Source organism: Myiozetetes cayanensis, unplaced genomic scaffold (genome assembly GCF_022539395.1).
Source record: "Myiozetetes cayanensis isolate MyiCay16 unplaced genomic scaffold, myiCay2020 scf22, whole genome shotgun sequence".
Lineage (NCBI taxonomy): Eukaryota > Metazoa > Chordata > Aves > Passeriformes > Tyrannidae > Myiozetetes > Myiozetetes cayanensis.
Genome location: NW_026087434.1, coordinates 1384456 through 1408192, shown reverse-complemented (window position 1 = coordinate 1408192; position 23737 = coordinate 1384456). Strand labels below are relative to the sequence as shown.

General features: G+C 55.9%; 1 protein-coding gene across 11 annotated transcripts in view; it reads right to left on the bottom strand.

Annotated features, from left to right (window-relative positions):
* The window catches only part of SLC39A11 (solute carrier family 39 member 11), a 251285-nt gene that overhangs the window by 161604 nt on the left and 65944 nt on the right, over nucleotides 1-23737 (bottom strand). For 4 of the 11 annotated variants that reach the window (XR_007629322.1, XR_007629321.1, XR_007629323.1 and 1 more), the window contains exon 1: nucleotides 8605-11680. Coding sequence is in view for 2 of the 11 variants with exons in the window: in XM_050319226.1 (XP_050175183.1) it covers nucleotides 17461-17539; nucleotides 17709-17867; nucleotides 18877-18975 (337 nt within the window). In the remaining 9 variants the exon portion in view is untranslated. Of the gene's footprint in view, nucleotides 1-5122; nucleotides 5951-8604; nucleotides 11885-15908; nucleotides 17540-17708; nucleotides 17868-18876; nucleotides 18976-23737 lie in introns of those variants that run through there. The other 7 variants (XM_050319226.1, XM_050319227.1, XR_007629326.1 and 4 more) reach the window with 6 other exon arrangements.

Genomic DNA, 23737 nt, shown 5'->3' with positions numbered 1-23737 from the left:
AGGAAGGGTGATTCCACCTCCCCCAGGTCACAGCTCCAGTACAGCCATTCCAGAGGCTCTGGTGGGGGTGATCCTTTTCCAAGGGGCCCAGCCCCAGCTCAGTGCCTCCAGACTGGGTCCTGACAACCCCCCAGAGCTGTGGGTGGACCCCATGTGGGTTGCTTTCCCCATGGCTCCTGTCCCTGCAGGCTCTGGACTCCGACAGCACTGATTTCCTGGCTCAGCAGAGGCAGAGCACGGACACTCCTGGGACCCTCCTCTGCCAGCTCCTGGGGCAGGAGAAGCAGCTGCAGCACCAGCACCTCCAGCTCTGGAATCTGCCAGAGCACCCGAGTCCCACCGAGAGACCCACCAGTGCCTGCTCCCCCCACACCTCCCCCTGCCCACCCCAGCCTTCCCCAGAGCAGCATCCCTGCCACCTTGGGAGACACCACAGGAACACCCCTGGCCGTGCAGCGACTGCACCTCCTCCTGCCAGCACGAGAACTGGGGTTGCCTTTCTCTTCACACACACTCTGCTTGCAAAACACCTTCAACCAAGGGCCTTTTCCCATCACAAAACTGATATCCCCACAGTCAGGGGGGCTGCAGAGTGACCCCACTGCCTTTCAACACCACCCCAAAAAGGGTTCCCAATCACTGGCTCATCAAGTGAAGCTTGAAGGGTGCCACATCTCGGACCACCTTTTGTTTGAGACACCTGAACGTGGAAAGCATCTGGGAAGCCCTCACAAAAAGCAAGTCCCAGCAGATCTGGTTCTTTTTTGCAGCAAAGCCTTTGAAAAGGAGAACACAAAAATATCACAGCTCCCTCTGCCCCAGAATGTCTCCCCACATCACAAGGCTTTAACTCACCACACATGTTGACCTCCACACCTGTGGGAGGGATTGAGGTGACCCAGGAAGATTTTTTTCCCCCTCCAACCAAATTCTACGGGGAAATGAGAAAGCTGATGTCCTGACAACATCACCTGCCTGACAGCAGAGGAGGACAGTGTCCTTGTGAATCCTGCTCCAGCCTCCAAGCTGGAATCTCCCCTTCACAACACCAGGCAGCTTCTTCCCAAGGCCTGAGTCACCAGCCCTCTTCCCCCCACTTCCCTCCCACCAGCTGTGACCGTGATTATAAAAAGATGTCTCAATTAGCAAGAGCTGAGCAATTCCTGCAGTTTCCAAACCCTTCAGAGGAAACACATTCCAAGCCAGCAAAGAGCAACACTAACAATGTCTGGGCAATAAAAGCTTCTCTTGTTTATATCAAAGTAACCTCAAACATCCTTTCCCCAGACAGGCATCCCTGGCCCTGCGTAGGGCTCAGTGGGCTCAAAATCTGCAAGGGCTGGTGTTCTCCTACTGCCAGGTCCCTGTGAGCAGACAGCACTCACTGCTCTGTGTGTTATTGGTTGCAGGTCTAGACTGGTGTGGTCTTTTTGTTGTAGCGAGCAAAATAAGGGAGTCATTCATATTTTTCCAGAATTCGCACAGAAGTGCTCTTGTGCATCACAGATACCCTGAATCACCAGCCCCGAGCAAGTGTCCCTCACTCCCGGGCTCACACGGGCTGGAGAGAGACCCCTCGGACCCCAGCAGAGGAGGGGAGGGGGTTTTGAGGGGTTTTATGTATTATCCATCATCCCGGCTGGGCACCTGCCCCAGGGCAAGGTATTCCCACGGTAGGGGAAGGGAAGCGCCGTGTGTGTTTTTCCCTAAAGAAACCCTATTAAAAATAAACAAAGAAAAAAACCAAAACCCCCAAACAACGAATCCAAAGAGCAGCCGCACGGTTTTCCCCGGAGAGAACAGGAGCCCTCCCCGCTCCCCAGGACCGGCGCCCGCCTCCCCTCCGCGCTCGGGCCCCGAGCGAGGAGCATCCCCCGGTCGGAGCCCCTCGCCCCCGGGAAGGGGGAGCGCTCGGGAGCCGCTGGGACACAAAGGCGATGGTACGGGGGGGATGCAGCGGGGGCGGGCACCGGGGGGCTCCGCAGCGCCTCAGCTGAGCCCCCTCCCGTGCCGGGACCCCCGGGGCGCACCCGCAGCCCCCGGGGCCGCCCCGCGTTTAACGGGACCGGCAGGAGCAAGTGCGGGGCGGGAGAGCCCCTGCCCGACCCCCCAAGTCCAGTGGGGCACCCACCTCCACCTCCACCTCCGAGCCGCGTCCCGCCGGAACAGCCCCGGGGCTGCGGGTCCCCCGGCGCGGGAGCGGCATCCTCCTCCTCCTCCTCCTCCATATCCTCCTTCTCCATACCCACATCCCGCTCCAGGGGTCTGGGCACGGCCTCGCTCGCGTCTCCCGGCGGGAATACCCGCGCGGGTGCCGGTGCAGGAGCCCGGGATGCGGGACCGGAGCGTCTCCAACGCGGCCAGGGATGCTCCGACTGCGGCTGCCGGGCCATTCCCCCTTATATAGCCGCGGGGGCGGCGGCGGGCGGCGCGGCTTCACGGGACTTGTAGTTCCTCCCCCCGGCCCGGAGCCACCTCCCTCTCTCGCTCCGTCCTTCCTTCCTCCCTCCCTCTGTCCGTCCGCCCCGCGCGGGGAGGGGAGGGGAGAGCGCGGGCGGGAGGGAGGACCCAGGGGAGCGGTAGAGGGGCAGGAATGGGGGGTGGTTTCGCTCTTCAACGGGACCTCGTTGCCCTCTGCCATCCCCGGGGGGAAGAGCCGGTGGTTTCGCCTGGAAAAGCCCGGTTTTTCGCGGGACTCCGGGAGCCGCATCCCTGGCACAGCCAGTCCGACGCCAAACCGGCCCCTAAACTGCCGGTAAATGAGTAACCGCACCAAAACCCCGGCGCGGAGACCGAGGGCTTCAATTGTCCCGTGTATTGGTTATTGTTTAGTTTAATTATTGTCCCAATTATTAATTTAACTTAATTATTAACCCATCCGTGGAATGAATGAGCAATTAACCGTGCTGTTAACTCGGGGGCTCCTGGAAAGGCCCGTACTCCCAAGCGCACTCGGTCCAGGCAAAGTCACCCGGCAGGACAGAGTCTCGTCCCACAGGTTTCCCTGCTGCTCCATGAACCCCACGTGCTCTGGGAAATGTCCTAAAGGGGACATCAGGCACAAGGACGGTGGCAGCCACCCGTGACCCTCCCTCCAGTCACAGCCCCTCTGCCACAGGGACAACTGAACCGTGGCAGGGCAGCGGGTGCAGGAGGTGCTGGTCAGAGGGGGGATGATCCTGCACAACCCTCATCCAGTTGGATGCTGGGCTTGGCCCCAGGAGGGCAATGTCCCACCCCACCAGCTGCACAGAGACGCGGATCCAGCGTCTTCCCACCTGCACTGGGTGGGGATTTGCCCTCCCTCGCTCAGAAGAGCTGATGAAGTGAAACCACAGAGGTTTTCTAGGACAAGTGAGCAAGGGGGGCTGAGGCAGCAAGAGGGAAAGTGGAGGGGAAGGAAAAAAACCCTCCTGGCAGGTTTTCAGGGCCCGAAGCCGGAGTGGAAATGCTTCCCTTCCCTTAATTGCTTCGAGACCAGATGAATTTCTTGAAGAAACCGCAACTGAAAAGCTGCACAAATCACATTGTTGTGCTTGTGTTGGCTGCCTGCTTAAGGAGGGAAAAGGTCATCGTTTATGGTATATTAAAAAGAAAAAAAAAAGCCATATTTCAGTGCTGTGCAGGAGGGGGTTGTGCTGCTTTTTCATACCCACGTTCTGGAAATTAAAACCTGTTTGGCAAGAGCCAGAACACAACTCGCAGTGAAGAGCTGAGCTGGGGGAATGCACTGGAGGGGGGCTCTGCTGCAGTCCCTGTGTGTCCCCCCAAGCCACCCTGCCCCATCTGTCCTTTGGCTGGTGGGGTGATGCTCCCATGGGATTCACCATCCCACGGGCACCCGCTGGTGCCAGCCCAGCACAAATCTCTGCAGCTTCAGGGCACAAGAGGGTGAAGAACCACCTGTCTGACAATCCTTCCCTGTTGGGAAGGGGCAGGGAAGTCCTGATTCCAGCCTCTGGGAGCTCCACTGGTTTTATTCAAGCACAGAAATTTGGCTGCTCTCTTTTCCTCCCTCTTCTCACGATGCAGCTTATTTCGCCCCATCCCTGGAAATGTTCCAGGCCAGGTTGGACCGGGGCTTGGAGCAACCTGGGATAGTGGGAGGTGTCCCTGCCCACAGCAGGGGTGTGGAAAGAGATGAGCTTTAAGGTCCCTTCCAGCCCAACCCATAATAATGGTTTGCACCAGCACCAAAATTGGCAGATGCCAATTTGGGGTTTATAGTGGGGAGTGAGGTGCTGGACACGCTGAGGTTCAACATCCCAGCCAGCACCCCCCTCAAAAGTGGCTCAGACCACAGAGCCAGGACTGGGATGCAGAGGGACAGACGGGCACAGACAGGAGTGGCCCAGGAGCACTCAGCCCTGTGATGCTGCTGGGCAGGATGAGACCCAGAGCTCACTGGAGCCAATGGAAAGGCTCTTGCTGATCCAACACCACCTGAGCAAGGTCTCCAAAGAGCTCCCGTGGGCTGACAGAACTGTGGGGTTGGATGGTCTGGGATTTCAGAAGGCAAATCACCATTTTTGTAACTTAATTAAGAAGTTTTACCCCCCTTTTTAGTGGTATTTCCTTCAGAGCCACGTGCCCACAGGACACAGAGCTGTTAGGCATTGTCACTCAAAACAACCTGCAGGTCTCTTAAGGCTCTGCCAGAGCTCCAGGGCCTTTTGGGCCAACCTCTGACTGGTACAAAGCATTGGGGTGGGGGTCACTCCCTCTGCACTGCCCAGACACCCCCAGGCAGCTCCGAGACTGCCCTGAGGAAGGAACTGCAGAGGAAAGCTGAGGAAGGAACTGCAGTGGAAAGCTGCACTTATCCTTCCCAGAAGAGCCTGACATTGATTTATGGGATGCTCCCAGCCCTGGTTTTGCAAGAGCATGACGTGGTGGTGGAAGGTGTCGGGAGATGCCGCGCGGGCCGTGCCGGTGCCAGGTGAGGCGGCAGCGCCTGCTCTGCACACCCAGACACGAGGCAGTGGCTGCAAACACAAACACAGACATTGTTTTTAGGTGATAGCCGTGCCCCCCCAGCCCCCTTCCCAGCTCCTTGTGAGAGGACAGCATTCCTGTCTCACATTCCTCAGCCACTGCTGAGCCGGGGAGGGGAGAGCCGAGCCAGAGGAAAAAGCACCAGGTTTTAATGAGGAGCCTGGGCCGGGTGGTGTGGGCAGGGAGGGGGCAGGATTGCCCATAAAGCAAGATAAAATGTGCGTGGATCAGGGAACAGGGGGAATTACACAAGAGCCCGTGGATGTAAGAACGTCAACCAGATGTTCCCGAGGCGTGGAAAATCAGTGGCTTCCCAACAGATCCGCTTGGAGCAGCTGAAAGCATCCTTCATCCCACAGGGGCAGGAGGAGAGGGGGGTTTGGTCCAAGAACACAGAATCACAGGATCATTCAGGTTGGAAAACACCTCCAAGATCATCAAATCCAACCTTTAAGTATCAAGTCCATCGTGGGGCAGGACTGCGGCCGCTGGCTCCGAGCTGTGTGAGAGCTTTTAAGGAGAGGAAATCCTCAGTGCAACGGCAGATGGAAAGGGAAGAGGGTTTTGCTGGAGAGGGAAGTTCTGCTCCTTGCTCCAGGGCTGGCTTTGGCTCCGTGTCACAGCTGGTTGAGAGACCACCAGGAGGATGGACAGGCACCGGTTCTTCTCCAGAAGAATATCCTTGAGATACGGAATTCCCGATGGCCACAATCTGTCAGGGAGGAAGAACTGATTCCTCCAGGCAAACAGAGAAAGCACCAGGAAGCCATGGGAGCCCTGCTCTGACCCACAGCAGCACGGGGAGGGGGGAGCAGGAAAACTTCTTATTCCTGGGAAAGCTGTGTGGGTACAAACACCTCTGTGGGAGCACAGTTGGGTTCACGGCCCCAGGTCCTGTTGCTTTTACCACACCAGCTCAGGAATGGCACATCCATGAACTTCACCCTGCAACTTGCTGTTGATTTTTACCAAAAACAACAACAACAAAAAAACAAACCCCATCATTTAGTGATGGGCACCAGCAATGGCAAAATAAAGAGATCAAGGAAGGGTGAGCTGGGAATGAGTTCCCACAGGACAGCTGTTCCCAGGGCCTGGCCAGCACAGTAACCTCTGAAAGTCCTCTGACCTGCAAATACCCTCCCCAAACCAGTTAAATATATATAAATATACTGAAATATGGAAACAAAAAGCTTTTTATTTCGTGTGCTGAGAGTGCCAAGTGCCTGCAGGAGCCAATAAAGAACTGTTGCTCCAGGGAACGGGGAGCTGCCTGTCAGGTAAAACACAAACAACCCAAAGCCTTACCCAAAACTTGAACCAATCCCAAAATTAAAAAAAAAAAAAAAACAAACCAAAAACAATCCAACAACCAAAACCAAAAGCTGAGGTTTTGCAAAAGAGGAGGAAAAGTGTGGTTATGTGTTTTTAGGGTTTGCCCTGTCCTGGATCCCAGCCTGGACCACAGGCCAGGCCCTGGGAAGGACAGGCTGCTCCAGCTGCAAGAGCAGTGGGAAACATCTTCAGAGGGACCTGGAGCCAAGCTGAGAGGCTGCAGGGATGGCAAACCCTCAGGAAAACACTCCTGGCCCCTGCCCAGGCTGCTTTACCCAGGGACACAGTACACAGAGGGGTCTGTCCCTGCAGGAATCTCACTGCCATCACTGCTCCTGATGTCTGAGCTCTACAGCCACCTGAAGGGGGGTTGTGGTGAGGTGGGAGTCAGGCTCTTCCCCCAGGTAACGAGGGATAGGATAAGAGGAAACAGCCCCAAGTTGTGCCAGGGGCGGTTCAGGTTGGACACTGGGGAAGATTTCTTCACTGAAAGAGTGGTCAAACATTGGAACAGGCTGTCCAGGGAAGTGCTGGAGTCACCATCCCTGGAGCTGTTCAGAAAACAAGCAGATGTGGCACTCTGTGATGGGGTTTAGTTGACACGGGGTTATTCAGTCAAAGGTTGGACTCCCACAGCCTGGCCCACCAGCCAGGCACCCCAGGGAAGGCAAAACAGCCTCAGCCCCAGTGACAACTGTCAGATAAACTCCCAAAAATCTCCATAAAACAGAAGCAAAGGAAGGGACCAGGTGAAATTATGACCCACAAGAGCCAGAGCTGCTCTACACTGGGACAAGGACAAAGGAAATCCCCACTCCTGTGACACCAACCCCACGGCAGGGTCTATATGGGCTGTGTGTTTTAGCCTTAAGTTACTTAAAAAGAGCTTTAAAGCCAAAACACTGTTAGAAAGTACATTGTGTGCTCCGCTGGGAAGATAAATTTCATTATTTCAACTTGAAAAGGTGACTCATCCAACATCTATTCTAAAAAGGCATAAAAACACACACACAACGCAGCGAGATTTTCGAGGAGGGCAGTGATTTAGTGTCTCTTTCTTTCTCTCCCCACACTTCTTGCCTCCTGCACAAGGATCTATTGAGAAGCTGCAGAACAAACGTTCCCTTATGCAGCTCCAAAAAAGTCTCCGTCAGTTTGTCTGAGACAGCTGCCTCCCAGCACACTATGGTTACTCATTAACCGGGGCTCCCAGGGCACGGGAAGGAGGAATAAACTTAATAGACCCTAAACCAGAGGCAAGGGGGGGAAAAAAATAAATAAATAATATAAAAAACCAACCCAGCAAAGCACATAAATACATCAGGTGTCCTGGAAAATAAAGTGGGGAAAAAGCAGGTGGCACCGGGAGCACCTCCACGAGGCAGAGGGTCCCGGCTGTGAGGGGCTGCGGGAGCAGGAGGGGACAATGACACCGAGGGGAAACGTATGGGGACAAAAGGGAAAGATTATTAAAGGGAGAGAGAAGAAAGAGAGGGGACAGAGAGGCACTTGTGCTCCGCGGTGCTTTATATGCCCGGGGTGCCGGGGAGGGATTACTTCACTTCATTCCCGCAAAGTTGCCCGGCTCTGCTCCCCTCTGGAGGGATTCATTCCCTCCCCCTGCCCCCCCCCGGCACGTTTTGCATGAGAATGAGGGGCTGCTTTGGCTGGGGAGTGTTTTGCAGGGGGTCAGTTCGCTCCCGAGGCCCCTGTGCTGCCAGGAGAGCCGGTGGGTGAAGTGTCCTGGCAGAGGGTGGGAGTTCTGCTGCCTCCTCCTTGGCTTCCCCCTCCCAGCCCCAATGAGCCATGCTGGTTCTCCCACGGGATCTGCAGGATGAGAGGCCTCCTCCAGCCCACGGGTGGGGCGGGTTCTGCCCAGGCCAGGTGGCACCAGGTGCTGCCCTGCCATCACCACCCCCTTCAGTGCTCCCTCCATAGAAAACACATCCCCAGGGTCGGCTGCACACTGTGCCTTCATTCCTCACCTTCCCCACACACAGATTTTGGGGAGAAAGACATCCCAGGAATCACAGAATAGTTTAGGTTGGAAAAGCCCCCCCTAAGATCCTCGAGTCCAGCTGTTCTCCATCCACCAACCATTCCCCATGGGCCACTCACCCACGTCCACGTGCCTTCTAAATCCCTCCAGGGATGGGGACTCCACCCTGCCCTGGGCAGCTGTGCCAGGGCTGCTCAGCCCTTCCCATGAAGAAGTTTTTCCCAATATCCAACATAAACCTCCCCTGGCACAACTTGAGGCCCGCTGCTGGTTACCTGGGAGAAGACTCCGATGCCCACCTGGCTCCAGCCTCCTGCCAGGGATCTGCAGAGCTCAGGGGCTCATCTGCAGGGCAGGTCCATGGCAAGGCAGGGGGTCACAGCCTGCTGAGAGCCACTGTGTCCCCAGGCTGTGTCCCCAAATGCCTGGGCACACCAGGCAGCCTCAGCAGAGGGAAGGTCTGGTGCCACCTGACATCCCTGGGAGATCCTGATGGAGAGGGATAATTGCAGTTGTAATAAAAAGCTGTATATAGCTGTGAACAGGGCAGTAAATCAGCCCTGCCTGCCCTCCAGTGCTGCTCTGAGAAGCCTCAGCCACTGGCAGGATTAATCCTCTGTTTTCTGTTTGCCCAACACTCTCCTCGAGATAAGGGGGGGGGGAAAGGCTCTGTAATTATCTCCCTGCCTTTTGTCATGTGCTTTTTGGAAACAATTAAGGGATTGCAGTCAAAGGAATGGGGTGGGGATGGAGCAGAGCCAGGACATCCCTCTCCCACAGGATCACAACCCTTGGGATCCATCCCCAGCTGGCAGCAGAGTCCTGGGATCACCTTCTAGATGGGATATTGGGAAGAAATTCCTCCCTGTGAGGGTGAGGAGGCCCTGGCACAGGTTGCCCAGAGAAGCTGTGGCTGCCCCTGGATCCCTGGAAGTGTCCAAGGCCAGGCTGGAGCAACCTAGGATAGTGGGAAGTGTCCCTGCCCATGGAAGGGGGCAGGACTGGGTGAGCTTTAAGGTCTCTCCCAATCCTGTGATTTCCATGATTCTGTGAAAAAAAAAAAATCCCTGGTGTGACCCCTTCCAACTCTCCTCCCAGGATCTGCCCCAGGGGAGGCAGCACCTCCCATCCTGCCCCACGTGTGACACCCCCAAACAGGGAGCACCAGCGAGTGCACCAGGTACCTCCTGCCCTCCCCGGGGCTGGGATGTGCCAGCCAAGGCTGGGAGGCAGCTCTGTCCCCAGCCAGGGCAGCTGGTGCTCCAGTGGAACAGGTACCTTGTGACCGAGTTCCTGTAAGATGTGAAACATCTGGAGCTCGGCGGCACAAGGCGGCCTTTGTGCAGCTGGGAAACCACGGGCAATAAACCAGCACTTGTCTGGGAGAGCTTCAAGGAGAGGGGGAGGGCGGGGAAAGGACCAGAGAGAAGCCACCCCCACTGCAGAAGGAATCTCAGCCCCTTGTCGGGTCTCAGCAGCGTTTTCCACGCTCGCTGTGCCAACGGCAGCCCCACACCCTGCACAGACCCCTCAGTGTCCACTGCACCCCATCCCAAATGGGAATATCTCAGTCCAGCCTGCCTGGGTCCAAGCTGAGGCACAGCCCATGGAGCTGGTCCTGGCTGTATTAAATAATAAAATGAAATATTTGTTAATAAATACTCAGCATGTGGCTCAGGAAGGGGCATCGTCCCCTCCCAGCTCGCAGTGTTGGAACAGAAGTTGGTGTTTCCTGCTGGTATTATGAGGTATCTTGATTTGAGAAGTGCTGATCAACTAATAATTAAAAGGACCTGATGGGTTGATATCCCTTAGAAATGAATTTCCAGTAGGAACTGCCCAGCCAGTGCTGAGCACACAGGACTTGGGAAAACCAGAGCTGGGGGTCCCTGTGCCCATGGAGGCTCCTGGTCCCTCCTGCAGCTCCAGAGCATCCAAGGAAACACCAATGCTTCACCTGATCAGTTATCTTACCTGTCTGAGCACAGCTAACCCTGAGAATGGAGAGGCAGCAGAGTCCAGGAGTTCTACTCCATTCCTTGGCTAAAGGAAAGGCCCAGCAACACCTCCCCTGTTTCCCTCTGGAGCCATGGGAGGTGTTGCTGGTGCTTCCCTCTGGAGCCATGCAGGTGTTCAGTGTGGAGGTGGGCTCTGCTCACCTTTCCAGACGGGAAAAACATTTACACAGGAAAAAATTATTCCTATTAGCTCTTTGGAGCAGTGAGAGCCAGGACTGGTGTCAGAGGCCACGGATTGGGAGCCGAGGTCCACTTAAAGAACTGGAGCCCACTGGGGAGGACTGGGGAGCTCTTTCCCATCCCATAGGGCAGGGACAGCACAGCCCCTCGCTGGACCAGAGCATCCCATCAGGCATCCCAGCCCAGGCTCCTGCTCCCAGCACAGCAGAGTCTCCCCAGGAAGCCAAACTGGGCTGGAGCTGCTGCCGGCTGCACCAGGGGAGGAAAAATCCCCTAAAACCCCTTTGTCTCCTTTCCACCCACCAGTGCTGCCTTTGCACAGCAATTACCGAGGCCTCAGGGGGGTTTCACACCCAGTCACCTGGGCCTCCTTCTTCTAAACAACTTAATTTGTTTAATGACTTGGGAGGCCCCGGGGGTCCTCCCAGTCGGGATTCATTTCCCTGGTCTCCAAAGGGTTTTTCTCCCCACCCAGAACCGAGGCCACTGGAGGGATTTTGTGAAATCTTCACCAAGACCTGATTTAAGACATCCCCCCCAAATTCCCAAGGGTCTCTGACCTCCAGGGACACACCAGCAATGCCAGATTCAGGCGGAAGGAGCTGCAGACCCCACAGAGGATTTGTCCATCCACTGGCAGAGCTGAGCTGGGACAAATTATGTCCTGAAAGGAAGGAGAAAAACAAAACATGCTGTGAGATGCTGATTTGTGTTCGAAATCCAGCCCCACTCCTGCCCCTGCTTCCAGCCCGGACTGAAACACCAGGCTGGGAGAAAGAGGGATGCTCCAGCCCTCACTGGAGTTCAAACCTTGGGAAAGAGGGAAAGAAGAAGCATTGGGAATGCTCATGCTCTTGGTCTGTCCTGAACAGAGCTGGGGGAGCAGTGCTGGGGGTCCCAAGGCAGTTGGGGTCCTGGAGGAGGGGGGGGTCCCAGTGGTCATGGGGGTCCTGGAGGAGATGGGGGTCCTGATGGAGTTGGGGTCTTGGCACAGGTGGGGGTCCCAGGGAAGGTGGGATCCTGGCAGAGGGGGGGTCCCAGCAGACGTGGGGGTCCCTGGGGAAGCCCCAGGCTGGGGGGTGTCCCCCACCCCGGCCGTTACCAGCACCTCCCTCCATTGTTTCCCAGCCCGCGTTTTTCCCTATGACCTCATCTTCCCTTGGCTCTCGCTGGTGATTTTATGGCAGGGAAATTATTTTGCAGTAAAAGGAAAGCAGATCCAGGCTGTTCCTCTTCCCTCCTGTTTCCACACGGGCTCTGGAGCTGCGGGCTTGTTCCTGCTCCAGGCACAGCAGAAGGATCGTGCGGGACGAGCGGGGAGCGAGTGTGTGTCAGGCTGGGAACACTTCCCTCGTTCCTGTAAGAACACAAGGAGGCAAGAGCCAGAGAAAGATTTAAACAACTCCCCACACAAACCAGCTCTGGACACAAAAGCTTTTTAGTTATCATCAGCGTTTTGTAAGATTATATTAAAATAAACCTTCAGGCTCAGTTTCCTGCTCCCGAGATCCCCCTCGTAGGATCATAAGGCACAAAAACATTTCCCAGAAACCTCAACCAAGGACATACTGAAAATATTTTCTCCCTGCTCTTGCACAAACCCTCACACTGTAAAAGCCTTAAAACAGGAAAAGAGGCACTAAGATGGGAGCTGTGCAAACTGCAGATCCCTCAGTGTGTAATTTGCCTTCTTTTCCCATGAGGAAAAACCCTCTGGATTGAAGAATTTGCATCAGATCTGTGCCTGGATTGATGGCACTTCACCCTCACATCAACCTTTCCCACCTCACATAAACACCTGAGGAACCACATGGAGAACATCCCTTTCCACAGCCACCACCCAGATGCTGACCAGTGAAAATTAAGTATTTTAAGTAAAACAACCAGGAAAAAGTAAACCAGGAGCTCATCCATGAGCTGCAGTCCCGGGAACCCAGGACAGACACAAGCACGTAGCTTTTCTAGGGCTGGCTGACCATGCAAGACTAAATACACCCACTTAGAGAGTGCCAATAAATACCTGAAAAACAGACTCTATTAAATTAGAAGTTGGGAGTGTTCAGTCTGGAGAAGGCTCCAACCTTTCCTCCTAAAGGGGCTCCGAGAGAGCTGGACTTCAGACAAGGGCCTGGAGGGACAGGACAAGTGGGAATGGCTTCCCACTGCCAGAGGGCAGGGTTAGATGGGATATTGGGAAGAAATTCTTCCCTGTGAGGGTGGGGAGGCCCTGGCACAGGTTGCCCAGAGAAGCTGTGGCTGCCCCATCCCTGGAAGTGTCCAAGGCCAGGCTGGACAGGGCTTGGAGCAACCTGGGTTAGTGGAAGGTGTCCCTTGCTATGGCATGGGTGTGGAGTGAGATGAGCTTTGAGGTCCCTTCCAGATTTCCCAAACCATTCTGGGATTCTATGAGATCTCCTCCATAAGCCTGGGAAAAGGACACCCGGAGCTGACCTTTCTTTGTCTTCCCTCCAGTCTCCCAAACCCAGGCTTGTTCCTGAGGTGGTGGGGGGTCCACACTGGGACTGAAGCAAGGCAGAGTGGCCCGTGCAGGGCCAGCAGGATGGGATTGGGGCACCCAGGTGAGCTGGGAGCGGGCAGAGCAGCCCAGTTCAGAGCCCAGGCTCGGAGCCCGCGGGCGAGCGCACGAGCACCTCGGCTTTAATCGCTGCCTCGCTGCCAAGGACAACAAAGCCCGTGCAACAAAGAATAGAAGTCATTCTGTCTCCAGGTTTGAATTGTTCCTTTCCTAAGGGGAGGGGAGGGAGGTGAAATCCATCCCTTTATAAGCAGTGACTCAGGTGCCACGATCCACCCCGGGCGCGCATCTCGCCCGCTCCGCGCCGTGTTTGCTTTGACGCCGTGGGGCCTCATAATGGGATTATTGTTCCTTTGCGTGCAAAGCCCTCGCTTGGGGTTTTCTGGCCCCGCCCAGCCCTGCAAACCCTGAAAACCGCAGCCGCCTTCGCCTCCCCCAGCCCCCGGCACGGGCTGGCGAGCGCCCGGCACCCCCGGAGAGCCCATTCCTGCACCCTGACTCACGGCCGGCGTCACAGCGGGGTGGGGAGGCTGTGCTTCCATGGAATCATCACAGAGCCAGGGAATATCCTGAGCTGGATCCACAGGGATCAGCCACTCCAACCCTGGCCACTCACGGACACCCCAACAATCCCGCCCCGTCCAAACCCTCCTGGAGCTCTGGCAGCCTCGGGGCTGTGCCCACTGCCCTGGGGAGCCTGGGCAGTGCCAACCACCCTCTGGGGGAAGGACCTTGTCCTGAGATCCAACCTGAGCCTGCCCTGCCACAGCTCCAGCCATTCCCTTGTGGTCTGTCACTGGTCACAGAGAGCAGAGACTGGAGCTGCCCCTCAGGTGGAAGTTTCCTTGCCCAGGTTGCACAACCAAAACCACGGCCTTTTCATGGCTATTGCAGCTGGGACCTCCCAATGCTCACAGGGAAGGACTTCTTCCCAACATCCCCTCTAACTCAACTCTCCTTCACCTTCAGGCCACCAGCCACATCCCAGAGCTTTGCATCACACACTCACCACCACACGTAATCCCCTCTCCAAAGCCCTAATCCCTGGGCAAACACAGGGACAGTGCCATGCTCTGAGCTATCAGCAGCCTCTCCAGCCTCCACTTAGTTCTAAGCACAGCCCAACACTCACCCTGGGGCAGCTCTCCTGCTTGCAGAGGAGTTTCTTGTGGACACTTCCACCTCCTTCTCACCAGCTCCATCTGGCACTGGGCCCATCCTGCTCCCAGACATCTCCATGGTTCTCTGAAACTAAAAAAAAAACCCATAAGAAAAGGAGACCACCAACTCACACTGGGGGGGCTGGGTGGCTTTTAACCCCCCCTTTGCAAGAGCACCTACAGGGACTGCTTACAAAAAACTCCTTATCTTTCGGGGTTTGAGGCTGAAAAAAATTATTATTATTTTTAAACCCCAAGAATTGAAAGGGTTTGAATTCTACTGAAAATCTGATAGTGGGGACAAATCACCAGCTAAAATTTGATATTATGCTTGTAAGGGGCTCCGAGGACACTGCAAACCAGTCCAGGCACCCTGTGCCCCTCCAAAGGCTCACTGCCTCCCATCAAAAGGATGGGAAGAGTGGGAAACCCCTCCCTCTGGGCTCACCATGGGTGCTGTGGGCCAGGGGTTCTCCCCATTTTCCAGGGGCAGAGACACAGGATGGGGGTTCGGTGGCATCGCCTTGCCTGGGCTGTGGCAGGGACCACCCCAGTCCCTCAGCTGCATCCTGACACTCCTCCAAGCACAGAGTTCAGGCCAAGCATACCCCAGGAGCTCAAAAACCATCTCCAAGCATGGGATAACTCTCCTGTTTTCCCTCCAACCTGATCTCTTGACAATTCCCAGCTCCTCCACCCAAGGGTCCGAGCCCATCTCCATTTTGCAGGCCTTGGCTGGGTGTTCATATTCCCTTCACTCCAAACTCCACCTTTCCACTGACACTTACTGTTTCCACAGGCAATTCCAGGCCTGGCCCCCCGCCAGCTTTTCAATCACACCAAGGAACAGAGAGATAATTTCATTTCCCCCCAGGGGACAAACAGAAAAGATGGATTTTCCTACGTGCTTTCTGCATCACCCTCCCCACTCGCTCCCTAGGGCTCCAATGTGCATCATCATCATCATCTGGGCTGGCTACATCCAAGCAGGATTAAATGCTTTCCCTGATATTATCTCGCAGCAATCTGATTACAAGGCTGCCTTTAACTGTATAATGTGGTTTTTTGTACCAGCTTACACCACACGCCAGGAATCAAACCAGAAAATATCCCTGGCAGGCTGCAGCAATCCCGACCCGTGGGCACCACTGAGGATTTTAAGGTTTTTAAGGCTGCAAACAGATGGCTAAAAGCTTTACAGACACTTTTCATGTGCCTGGAAAGGAGGGGAAGAGCAGTGGGAGATGCTGCAGCCTGGCCACTGGTGGCACTGGGAAGGAGACACTCTGATTCCCAGCCGTGCCAGGTCCATTCCCTCTCCAACCCCAGCATGGCAGGGACAGACAACACCTGCTGCTTTTAAAAAAAAGGGTCCTGACACCTCTTGTTTTTCCCACCGAGGGCCACCATCCCAAATTTCCCCCGTGCCTGGACATACCTGGCTCACCTCCGCAGCCCAGCGGCCCCCAGGGACACAAGCTCACCGGTGTCTGGATGAGGCACTGCAAAACTGCCTTTCCTTGGCTTTTTATGCCTTTTTTTTTCATCCCCAAAGCAGTTGCCTTGCTGGCCAAGAGACAGGACCTTGCACAAGCCGGGAACAACTGAGCTGGAGAAAGGAAACACAGCAGAACAGAGGGAGAAGAAGCAAAGCTACGGCTTTACAGCATGAAAACAAATCAGTGCAAACTCTCAATTTCCCATTTATTGAAACCAATCACAGTTGAAAGGTCAAATCCATTGGCAAACAGTAGTTTTGTATCATCCAGAGTGATCCACAAATGAAGCAGAAATTAAATCCAACCAAAAAAAAAGAACCAAATGGAAATGCACAACTCCAGCTTAATTCATTCAAGCCCATTCCCTTTGGCTGCCCCTCCAGCAGGTGATCCGAGACATCCCAGCACCACTTCCAGAGGCACTGAGCAGCAGGAGGCAGCCAGGTGATCCAGTTATTGCCACGGGAGGGTCTAAGGAAGCCCTTTGTGCTGAAGATTGAAGCATCCCTAGTGAGGGGGAGCTGGGATTTGCAGCATCGTCCCAACTTGGGCGATTCCCTCCTCACTGGAGCGTGCGCCGGGCACAGGGATGGGCAGGATTCACTCCTCAGCCTGGAAGGGATCAGTCCTGCCTGCTCAGGAAGAGCCATTCCACAAGAGAGGCTTGGAAAGCACCAGGTGAAGAGGCAAGATCCATGTTGCATCTTTCTGTCTCTTCAGGTGGGATAATTAATTCATCCTGATGAACTGAATCCATCCTGATGCTGCTCAGGAAGATGAGGGTTCCTGGCACACTCAGGGGCTGACTTGGCTCCAGGCTCTTCTGCGGGTGAAGTGTGACCAGGACCATCACCACCAAACCTTCTGCTGGTTCTTCAGGGAGTTATGGCCCACCAGAACCAGCAATCCCTCAAGAAGGACAAACACAGGTCCACGTGGAATTGCATCCAGCATCAGGCAGCACATCAGCAACAGTGTGGAGGATGACACCTTGCCTTGTCCAAGAGTACATGCTGGGAAACATTAAAATTCTTCTTTCCTGTTTTTTATTTTCCATAGAAAACCCTGGAACACTGGACACAACTCATCAGAACAGTGCCTTGCTTAGATAAATTTAGGGGAAAAAAAAAAGACGTTTCCCCCTTGAAGAGATCCCGAGAAAATTCATTTTTATTTGCCTGGACTACTTGCATCCATCGAAACAAATTCCCTGAAGCGTTCCCAAGGACCAGCAGGACACGGGAGACCTGCAGCCCCGTGATATGTCGTATGTGTTACCGCAGCCCTAACGCCTTCCACCTGCCTTCCCAAAAAAGGGCGGAATTCGAGACTCCCTGAGGAGTTTACTCCATTCCAGTGCCTCAGTACTTAACCACAGCCCAGCTTCAACACAGGACAGAGAATTTCTAACCTTCTACAGAGCAAAGATGGTCAAAATCCCGAGTGACCTGACTCGGAGAAACCAGCCCAGCGTCATCCAATGACCCTCCCCAGAGGAAAAGCAAACCTGGCGGCGAAAGGAAAGCGGGATCTGGGAGGAACCACCCGTACTTGTGCTTTGAAAACCATCAACGTGACATTGCGGGGAGGAGGGAGAGAGATATAAAATCATAGGAAATCAACACCAAGCCAGATCCCAGGAAGATATGTACAAAAAACAGTCCGGAGGGTGAGGCGCGTCCTGTTCCGAACCCGCGCTCGTGGCTCTGAATTCCTCTGCTGGGATTGCAGCGCTGCCCTACCCGAGCCCAACGTCCAGGGACATCATCACCACAAAGCCCAGGATGGAGGTCCAGGATGCCAGCTTCCCATTGCCACTGCGGGGAGAGAGGGGAGATGGATGTGAGCTCCGAGGAGCCGGGAACGACGCCTGGGAGGAGGGAAGCGCTGCTCGTCTCTGCCCCGGGCAAGGAAAGGGATGTTACAGAGTCCTCTGCGCTTCCCCCCCGTGTCTCCCTGCCTGTAAGGGGGTCTCCAGGGGCTCACCTGGTCTGTGCCTCGGGGATGATGTCGTCCATCACCACGTAGACCATGGCTCCGGCGGCGAAGCCCAGGGCGTAGGGGAGGAGCGGCTCTGCCACCACCACGGCGAAGGCTCCGAACACGCCGGCCAAGGGCTCCACCATCCCGCTCAGCTGCCCGTACCTGCCAAACACCCCGGCTGACAGGCCCTGGGAACCTGGGGGGACGGGTGGCACAGCCCCACAGACCCCCCTTTCCTTGTTCCCGATGCCACCACGGCCAGGAGCGGGTCGGACACTGCCCATGCCAAGCCAAGTCACCTGGGTTATTTTAAACAGGCAATGGTTTGACCTAACCCAGCTGAAATCTTCAGGAGTGGAATTAAGGCATGGCCCAATTCCTTCCCCCTAACAGCTCTGTGGGATTTGGGGATGCAGCTCCCAGGCAGGGATGGGTCAGAAAGGAAATATTTCCAACCAGCATAACTCAATCTCAAAGAGCTGAGGCTGTGAATCCACATCTGGCCACAGCCTCAACCAGGATAAAATCATGTTCTTCCTGCTCGTTTCCTTTCCCCCTAGGACTGTTTCAACTCTCTGGACCACGGGAACTCCCCTCCCAGCAGCAGCAATCCTGGTGCAAGTCCCAGCACCCGCTTGCGGGGGTGGGTGGGAGGAAAAGAAAACAAAGCTTTGGCAGGAGCAGTTTCAGAGCCTCCCCCTGCCCTCCCATCCATCACCCAGCCAGGTGAACACAGCCCTGCACTCCCAGGGTTCATGCCCTGGGCTTTTTCACCTCAGAGAAAAGGGAAAAGGCTGGGTTTGAAATCCAGCCTGGAGTGAAGGGAGAAAAAAAAATGAAATAAAAGTTTAGTGCAGAATCTGGGAGGTCACAACAGGTATTGAAGTGGGATGTGGTGACCTGTCAGGATCACAGATGCATCCCCAGGGAGCTGAGGGCTTGCATCTGAGTTCAGGGAGTGTGGAGGGAGCAGGGCAGAGCTCACCACACTTCCTCAGCACTGGAAACCAGCAGCACTCCCAGCACCAGCTCCCCATGATTTCAGGAGCTGACCCTGGAGCAAGCCCATTCCAAGGGATGGAACACCACAATGGATAGGGGAGGAAATCAGTGTGCAGGAGGTGCTTGTGGAGGGCTCTTGTTCCCCTGGGAGAAGAGGAGCTCAGCTTACCAGAACGCTTTCCACGTGGAGAATCCAGCCCCTCGCAAAGGCAGGCTGACAGCCAGGCCCTCCGGGAAATTCTGGATCCCGATCCCAATGGCTAAGTTCCTACCACACAGAAAAAGCACAAATATATATATATATATATATATATATATATATATATGTGTGTTAGGTGGAAAGCACAGCCTGCCGGGAGCCAGAGACAAAGAGACACAAGTAAGGATTCAGTGGAAGTGAAAAACCAGGGCCAAAAGCAGGTAGAGCTGCACTGTCCATCAGTCATAGAATCGTGGAATGGTTTGGGTTGGAAGGGACCTTAAAGCCCATCTTGTTCCACCCCCTGCCACAGGCAGATTTTCTCCCTCGTGTCTTCAGTGGTGTGTGCTGGTGGGACTGGCCATGACCTGTCCTTGGGGGCCACCAAGAGAGGGACCATCCTGAGGGGCTCAAAGCTCCAGCAGAGGGGTTGGGCTGGGACCTGCCCCAGCCCCCAGCTCAGGGCAGGAGCCCAGTGCCTCTCCCCGAGGTCAGTCCTGCCTCTGCCAGCAGCTCCAAGCTCCCTTTTGCTGCTTCAAACACTTGTTTCCTATTAGTAAAATAAGACTGGTGAGAAAAATCTCTCTGGGTTGTTTAAACTTCTACCAGGGTTTACAGAAGAGGGGAGGGGAAGGGGGAGAGGCTGCGGGTTTCCCTAACCAGGACAGGCTATTACAATCAAAAACATTATTCAAGGGAAAGAGAGAGAGGACGGAGGGGGAAAACCATCCCTGTTGGAAAACACTGGGGCCGCTGTCTGTGCGCTGGGTTTTTTTTTCCTCCTTCCCTCGCCTTCGCACAAAGCAGCTTTTACTGGCCCCGACCACAACAAATTAACGGGGTGGGAGAGGGAGGTGTGAATGGAGGGGTCTGTACGGGAAGGGTGGAGAGTCCCCCCCTCACCCCCGGCCCCACCGGGAGGAGGGAACCCCACGCTGACCCCTGGCCCTGCAGCAGCCCCGAGGGGCAGGAGGAAGGGGATGGAAACCAGGGGAAGATCCAGGAGAAGCCCATCGGGTGGGATTGTCCCTGCTCTGTTCCTCCTTCCCTTCCCACACCCCCCTGGCACAGCCCATCAGGGCTCCCGCAAGAACCAGCCCCGGCCCTACAGACTGGGGCATCTCCAGAGCAGTGCCAGGTACCCAGTGAGCCTGGCACGTGCCAGGGATGGGGATGGGAGCAGGGCTGCAGATGGCACGGCAAGCCCTGGGCTGCAGTGCCCACCGTGCCACGGCACTCACACCCCATACCCCATGGCAAGCGGGTTATGGTGTGCTCAACACCAACAGGGACCCACTGGGGCCAGGCCACCCATGCCCCCCAGCCCTCAGCAGGGAGGCAGCAATGAATGCCTCATCCCAGCTCAGGATTTTAACTGTTTTCCCAGGAAATGCCCACTGTATGGGCATGGGCAGCCAGGGCAGCTTCAGCGTGGGATGTGACCACAGACAAAGGCCACCAGGGATCCAGTGCAGGGCCACAAGTGTCCCTGCACGAAGAGTTTCTTGGGATGTCCATGGGGCAGAAAGGACCTTCTGGGCCCAGCACCAAGCTGAGAAGGTCCCCATGACATCTCCTGGCCTCCAGTCACTCCATGTCCCCACCACGGTCCTGCTCACCCAGACCACGCTCCCCTGGGACCATCGTTCCTTCAGCGCTCCCTCCCCCCCGCAGCTCTGCCCGAACTCCTCCTGGACTTTGGGGCCTTCTGAGCCTTTCCCAGGGACACTGATCTGCTCAGGGTGAGGAGCCAGGGACACCTAAGCCTGGCTGTTTGCTCTGCCTCGGTTGGCCGCGCGCGCGGAGGGAACCGCGGGGGCCATCTCTGTTTGCTCCCTGGGTGCCAGGGCAGGGGAGAGGAGCTCTCCCCATGGAACAAAACCACCCCAAGGGACGCTCCTGTCCCTCTTGGCCACCCAGCCGTGCACAACTCACACCTCCTCGGCAGCTCCCGTGGGGAGCCGAGGGCAGCGCGGGCGCTGGGAAGGGACGGAATCAAAGCTGCATTGTGTACGAGGGGAACAAAGGCGCCTTATTACGGAAATAGGTGGGGATTCTTGGAAGGCTTCCCCCGACTGCAAAGGAATACATTGTAAAACACCAGCACCGAGACAGAGCCGGGCGGCCCGGCCCAGGGGAGCCCAACCTGGGGGTGCCCACGGGGAGATGAGCCCACGCAGCCAGAGGGACAATGCCCAGGATGGGAGTGTAGGGTCTCTAAAGAGAGGAAGGCAGGGGATAACTGGGAGAGAGGCGGTAGAAGCACATCCCATCTGGTCAGATTTCTGCCCAGGGAGGTGGTGGAGTCCCCACCTGGAGGTGTTCAAGGGATGCCTGGACATGGCACTCAGTGCGCTGGGCTGGGGGACAAGGTGGGCATCGGGCACAGATTGGACTCCATGATTTTGGAGGTCTTTTCCAAACCGGATTCTGGGATTCTGTGGATGGGCCACCTGTGTCCAGCTGGACAAGAGGGACAACCTCATCCCCAAACATGAGTTGGTCCAAAGGAAGCACATCCCAGAGGAAACCACACCAGACTCTGCCTGGGAATGTGCGAGCCCCGTTAGTGGCTCTGCCACCAGCACCTTGGCCAGCACGGGAATGTCACTTGGGTGTCTCTTCCTTTGGGCACAATGGACTCAAGTGTCAAGGATCAAGGAGCCAACATGCACTGGACATGTTACCTTTCCCAGCTCTGCCTCAGCTTCCCCATCTGTAAAATGGGGGTGATGACAGTGATGTCCTCCACAACCTCCTCAGTCTGGGAACAGAAACACCACCAGGACACGTGTCACCCACATGTGAGCTCTGCAGAGAGCCAGCAGTGCTGCGATGGCTCTGCCCCGGCCTCGGCTGATCCTCCTCTGCAGCGGGGCCCTGTGCCGCAGTTTTAAGGAAGAAAAGGTAAATCTGTGACATCCTGGTGGAGCTCCAGCGAGGACCAGCTGGGTGGAAAGACTCCGTGTCCCCCCGGGAACGCACCGGGGCTGGACCTCCTAGCCCAGCTCGCCTGCCAACTGCTATGGCACCACGCTGGGAGACTCCAAGTTCACTTTCAAAAAAAAGTTGGCATCTCTGCATATTTGCAAGGTCAAGGCACAGAAAGCCTTCTATAAGCCTAAACCCTTGTTTTCAAGGGCCTATTCTTTTACAAACTGATTATGAAAGCAGGCTACATATTCTTAACAAGCCCCTTTTCACTCCGGCTTTCAATTCCCTCCAGTGTATAATGTGCATGTGTATTCTTGCATGGCAGGCCCTTACATACTGTTTTGATTGTTATCGTCTTGCCATGAAAGGGCCGATTGTTTTGGGTTCCCGAGATTACATCATGGCTCCCACTCGGGCCGCCCGTCGAGGTGTTTGATCAGGGCTCCAGGTGGGAATGGGAAGGAGCTCCGCGGGGCCCTCGGCGCTTCCCATACCTGCCCTACCTGTTGGGCGCGGCGGCGGCCCGGGAGGCTCTCACGCGAGGAGCGCGGGGGAGCCGGGGGGGCAGCGGGCCCTGCCACCCCACCTCGATATCCCCCGGGCCACATTCCCACCCCGGGCAGCAGCCGGACCCGTCCGTGGGCACACGGGGCTCCTGCTGACCCTGGGGTGCCCAACATGTTATGGGCCAAAGGCACAGAAGCAGAGGGAGGATGTTGCTCCCGCAGATCTGCCCTTTGGTAATGCAGGACTTTTCATCTCAAACATTTCAGACTGTTAAAAAAAAAAACACCACCAGGATATAAATCTACTGTGCCTCCTCCTCCTCTCGAGAGCAGCCACCAGTCCCGTTACCCACAGGGACACACAAGTGCATGAACATGTGTCCTCATCCCAGGCAGGGGATGGAGCAGGTACCCCCCTCCCAGATAGGGAATGGCGTGCCTTGGGTTGGAAGGGATGTTAAAGCTCATCCAGTCCCACCCCTGCCATGGGCAGGGACACCTTCCACTAGCCCAGGTTGCTCCAACCTGGCCTTGAACACTCCCAGGGATGGGGCAGCCACAGCTTCCCTGGGCAACCTGTGCCAGGGCCTGCCCACCCTCACAGGGAGGAATTTCCTCCTCACAGGGAAGAATTTCTTCCCTGAGAAGCTCCTGTTGGGTCTCAGCTGGAGCCATGTGTGGCACAGCCCAGTGGAACAACACCTGCTCTCCCAGTACTTGGCCCTTCCAGTGCTGCTCCTCAGTAGCCACTTCCATCCCTCAATCCCACCCTTCTCCCACTCTTCCCCCCCCAATCTCCTGGTCTGGAGCTGTGCCTCCAGCTCTGTGTCACATCTGCTGCCTGGCCCCCTGCCAGCCTTGCCCCCTCCCGGCTCTGGATCCACACGCTGTAAACATTTACAATTTTAGGAAATTTTACCCTTAATTTATCCCAAAGGCACGTGAGCTCAGTTCAAAGTCGTAAAACCTGCTCTCCCCTCTGACTGCAGCACCGGGGCGTGAACTTGAGCTGGAGAGCACGGAATTCTCCAGCTTTCCCAACACAAATCCCCACCAGCAGTGCCAGCTCAGTCCAGGATGGGGCTGCCACTCAAGGTTCTCCCACTGGATCCCAAAGATGAGAGGCCTCCTCCAGCCCAAGGGTGGATCAGGATCCCCTTGTCCTGTCACTTGTTTCTCAGGAGAAGACACCAACCCCCAGCCTGGCTCAGCTGAGCAAAGGCAGGTTCAAAACCTGTCCAGCCTCAGTGCTGGACGATGGGAGACAGAAACTGGAGGTCATTCCCTGGGAGGGCAGACACTTATCCACCTCCAGATCCCACGGACTGCTCCCATTGTCTGGGGACTATTTATTCCCGTGGAGTTTTAAAATCTTTATTCTTATCTGCCTG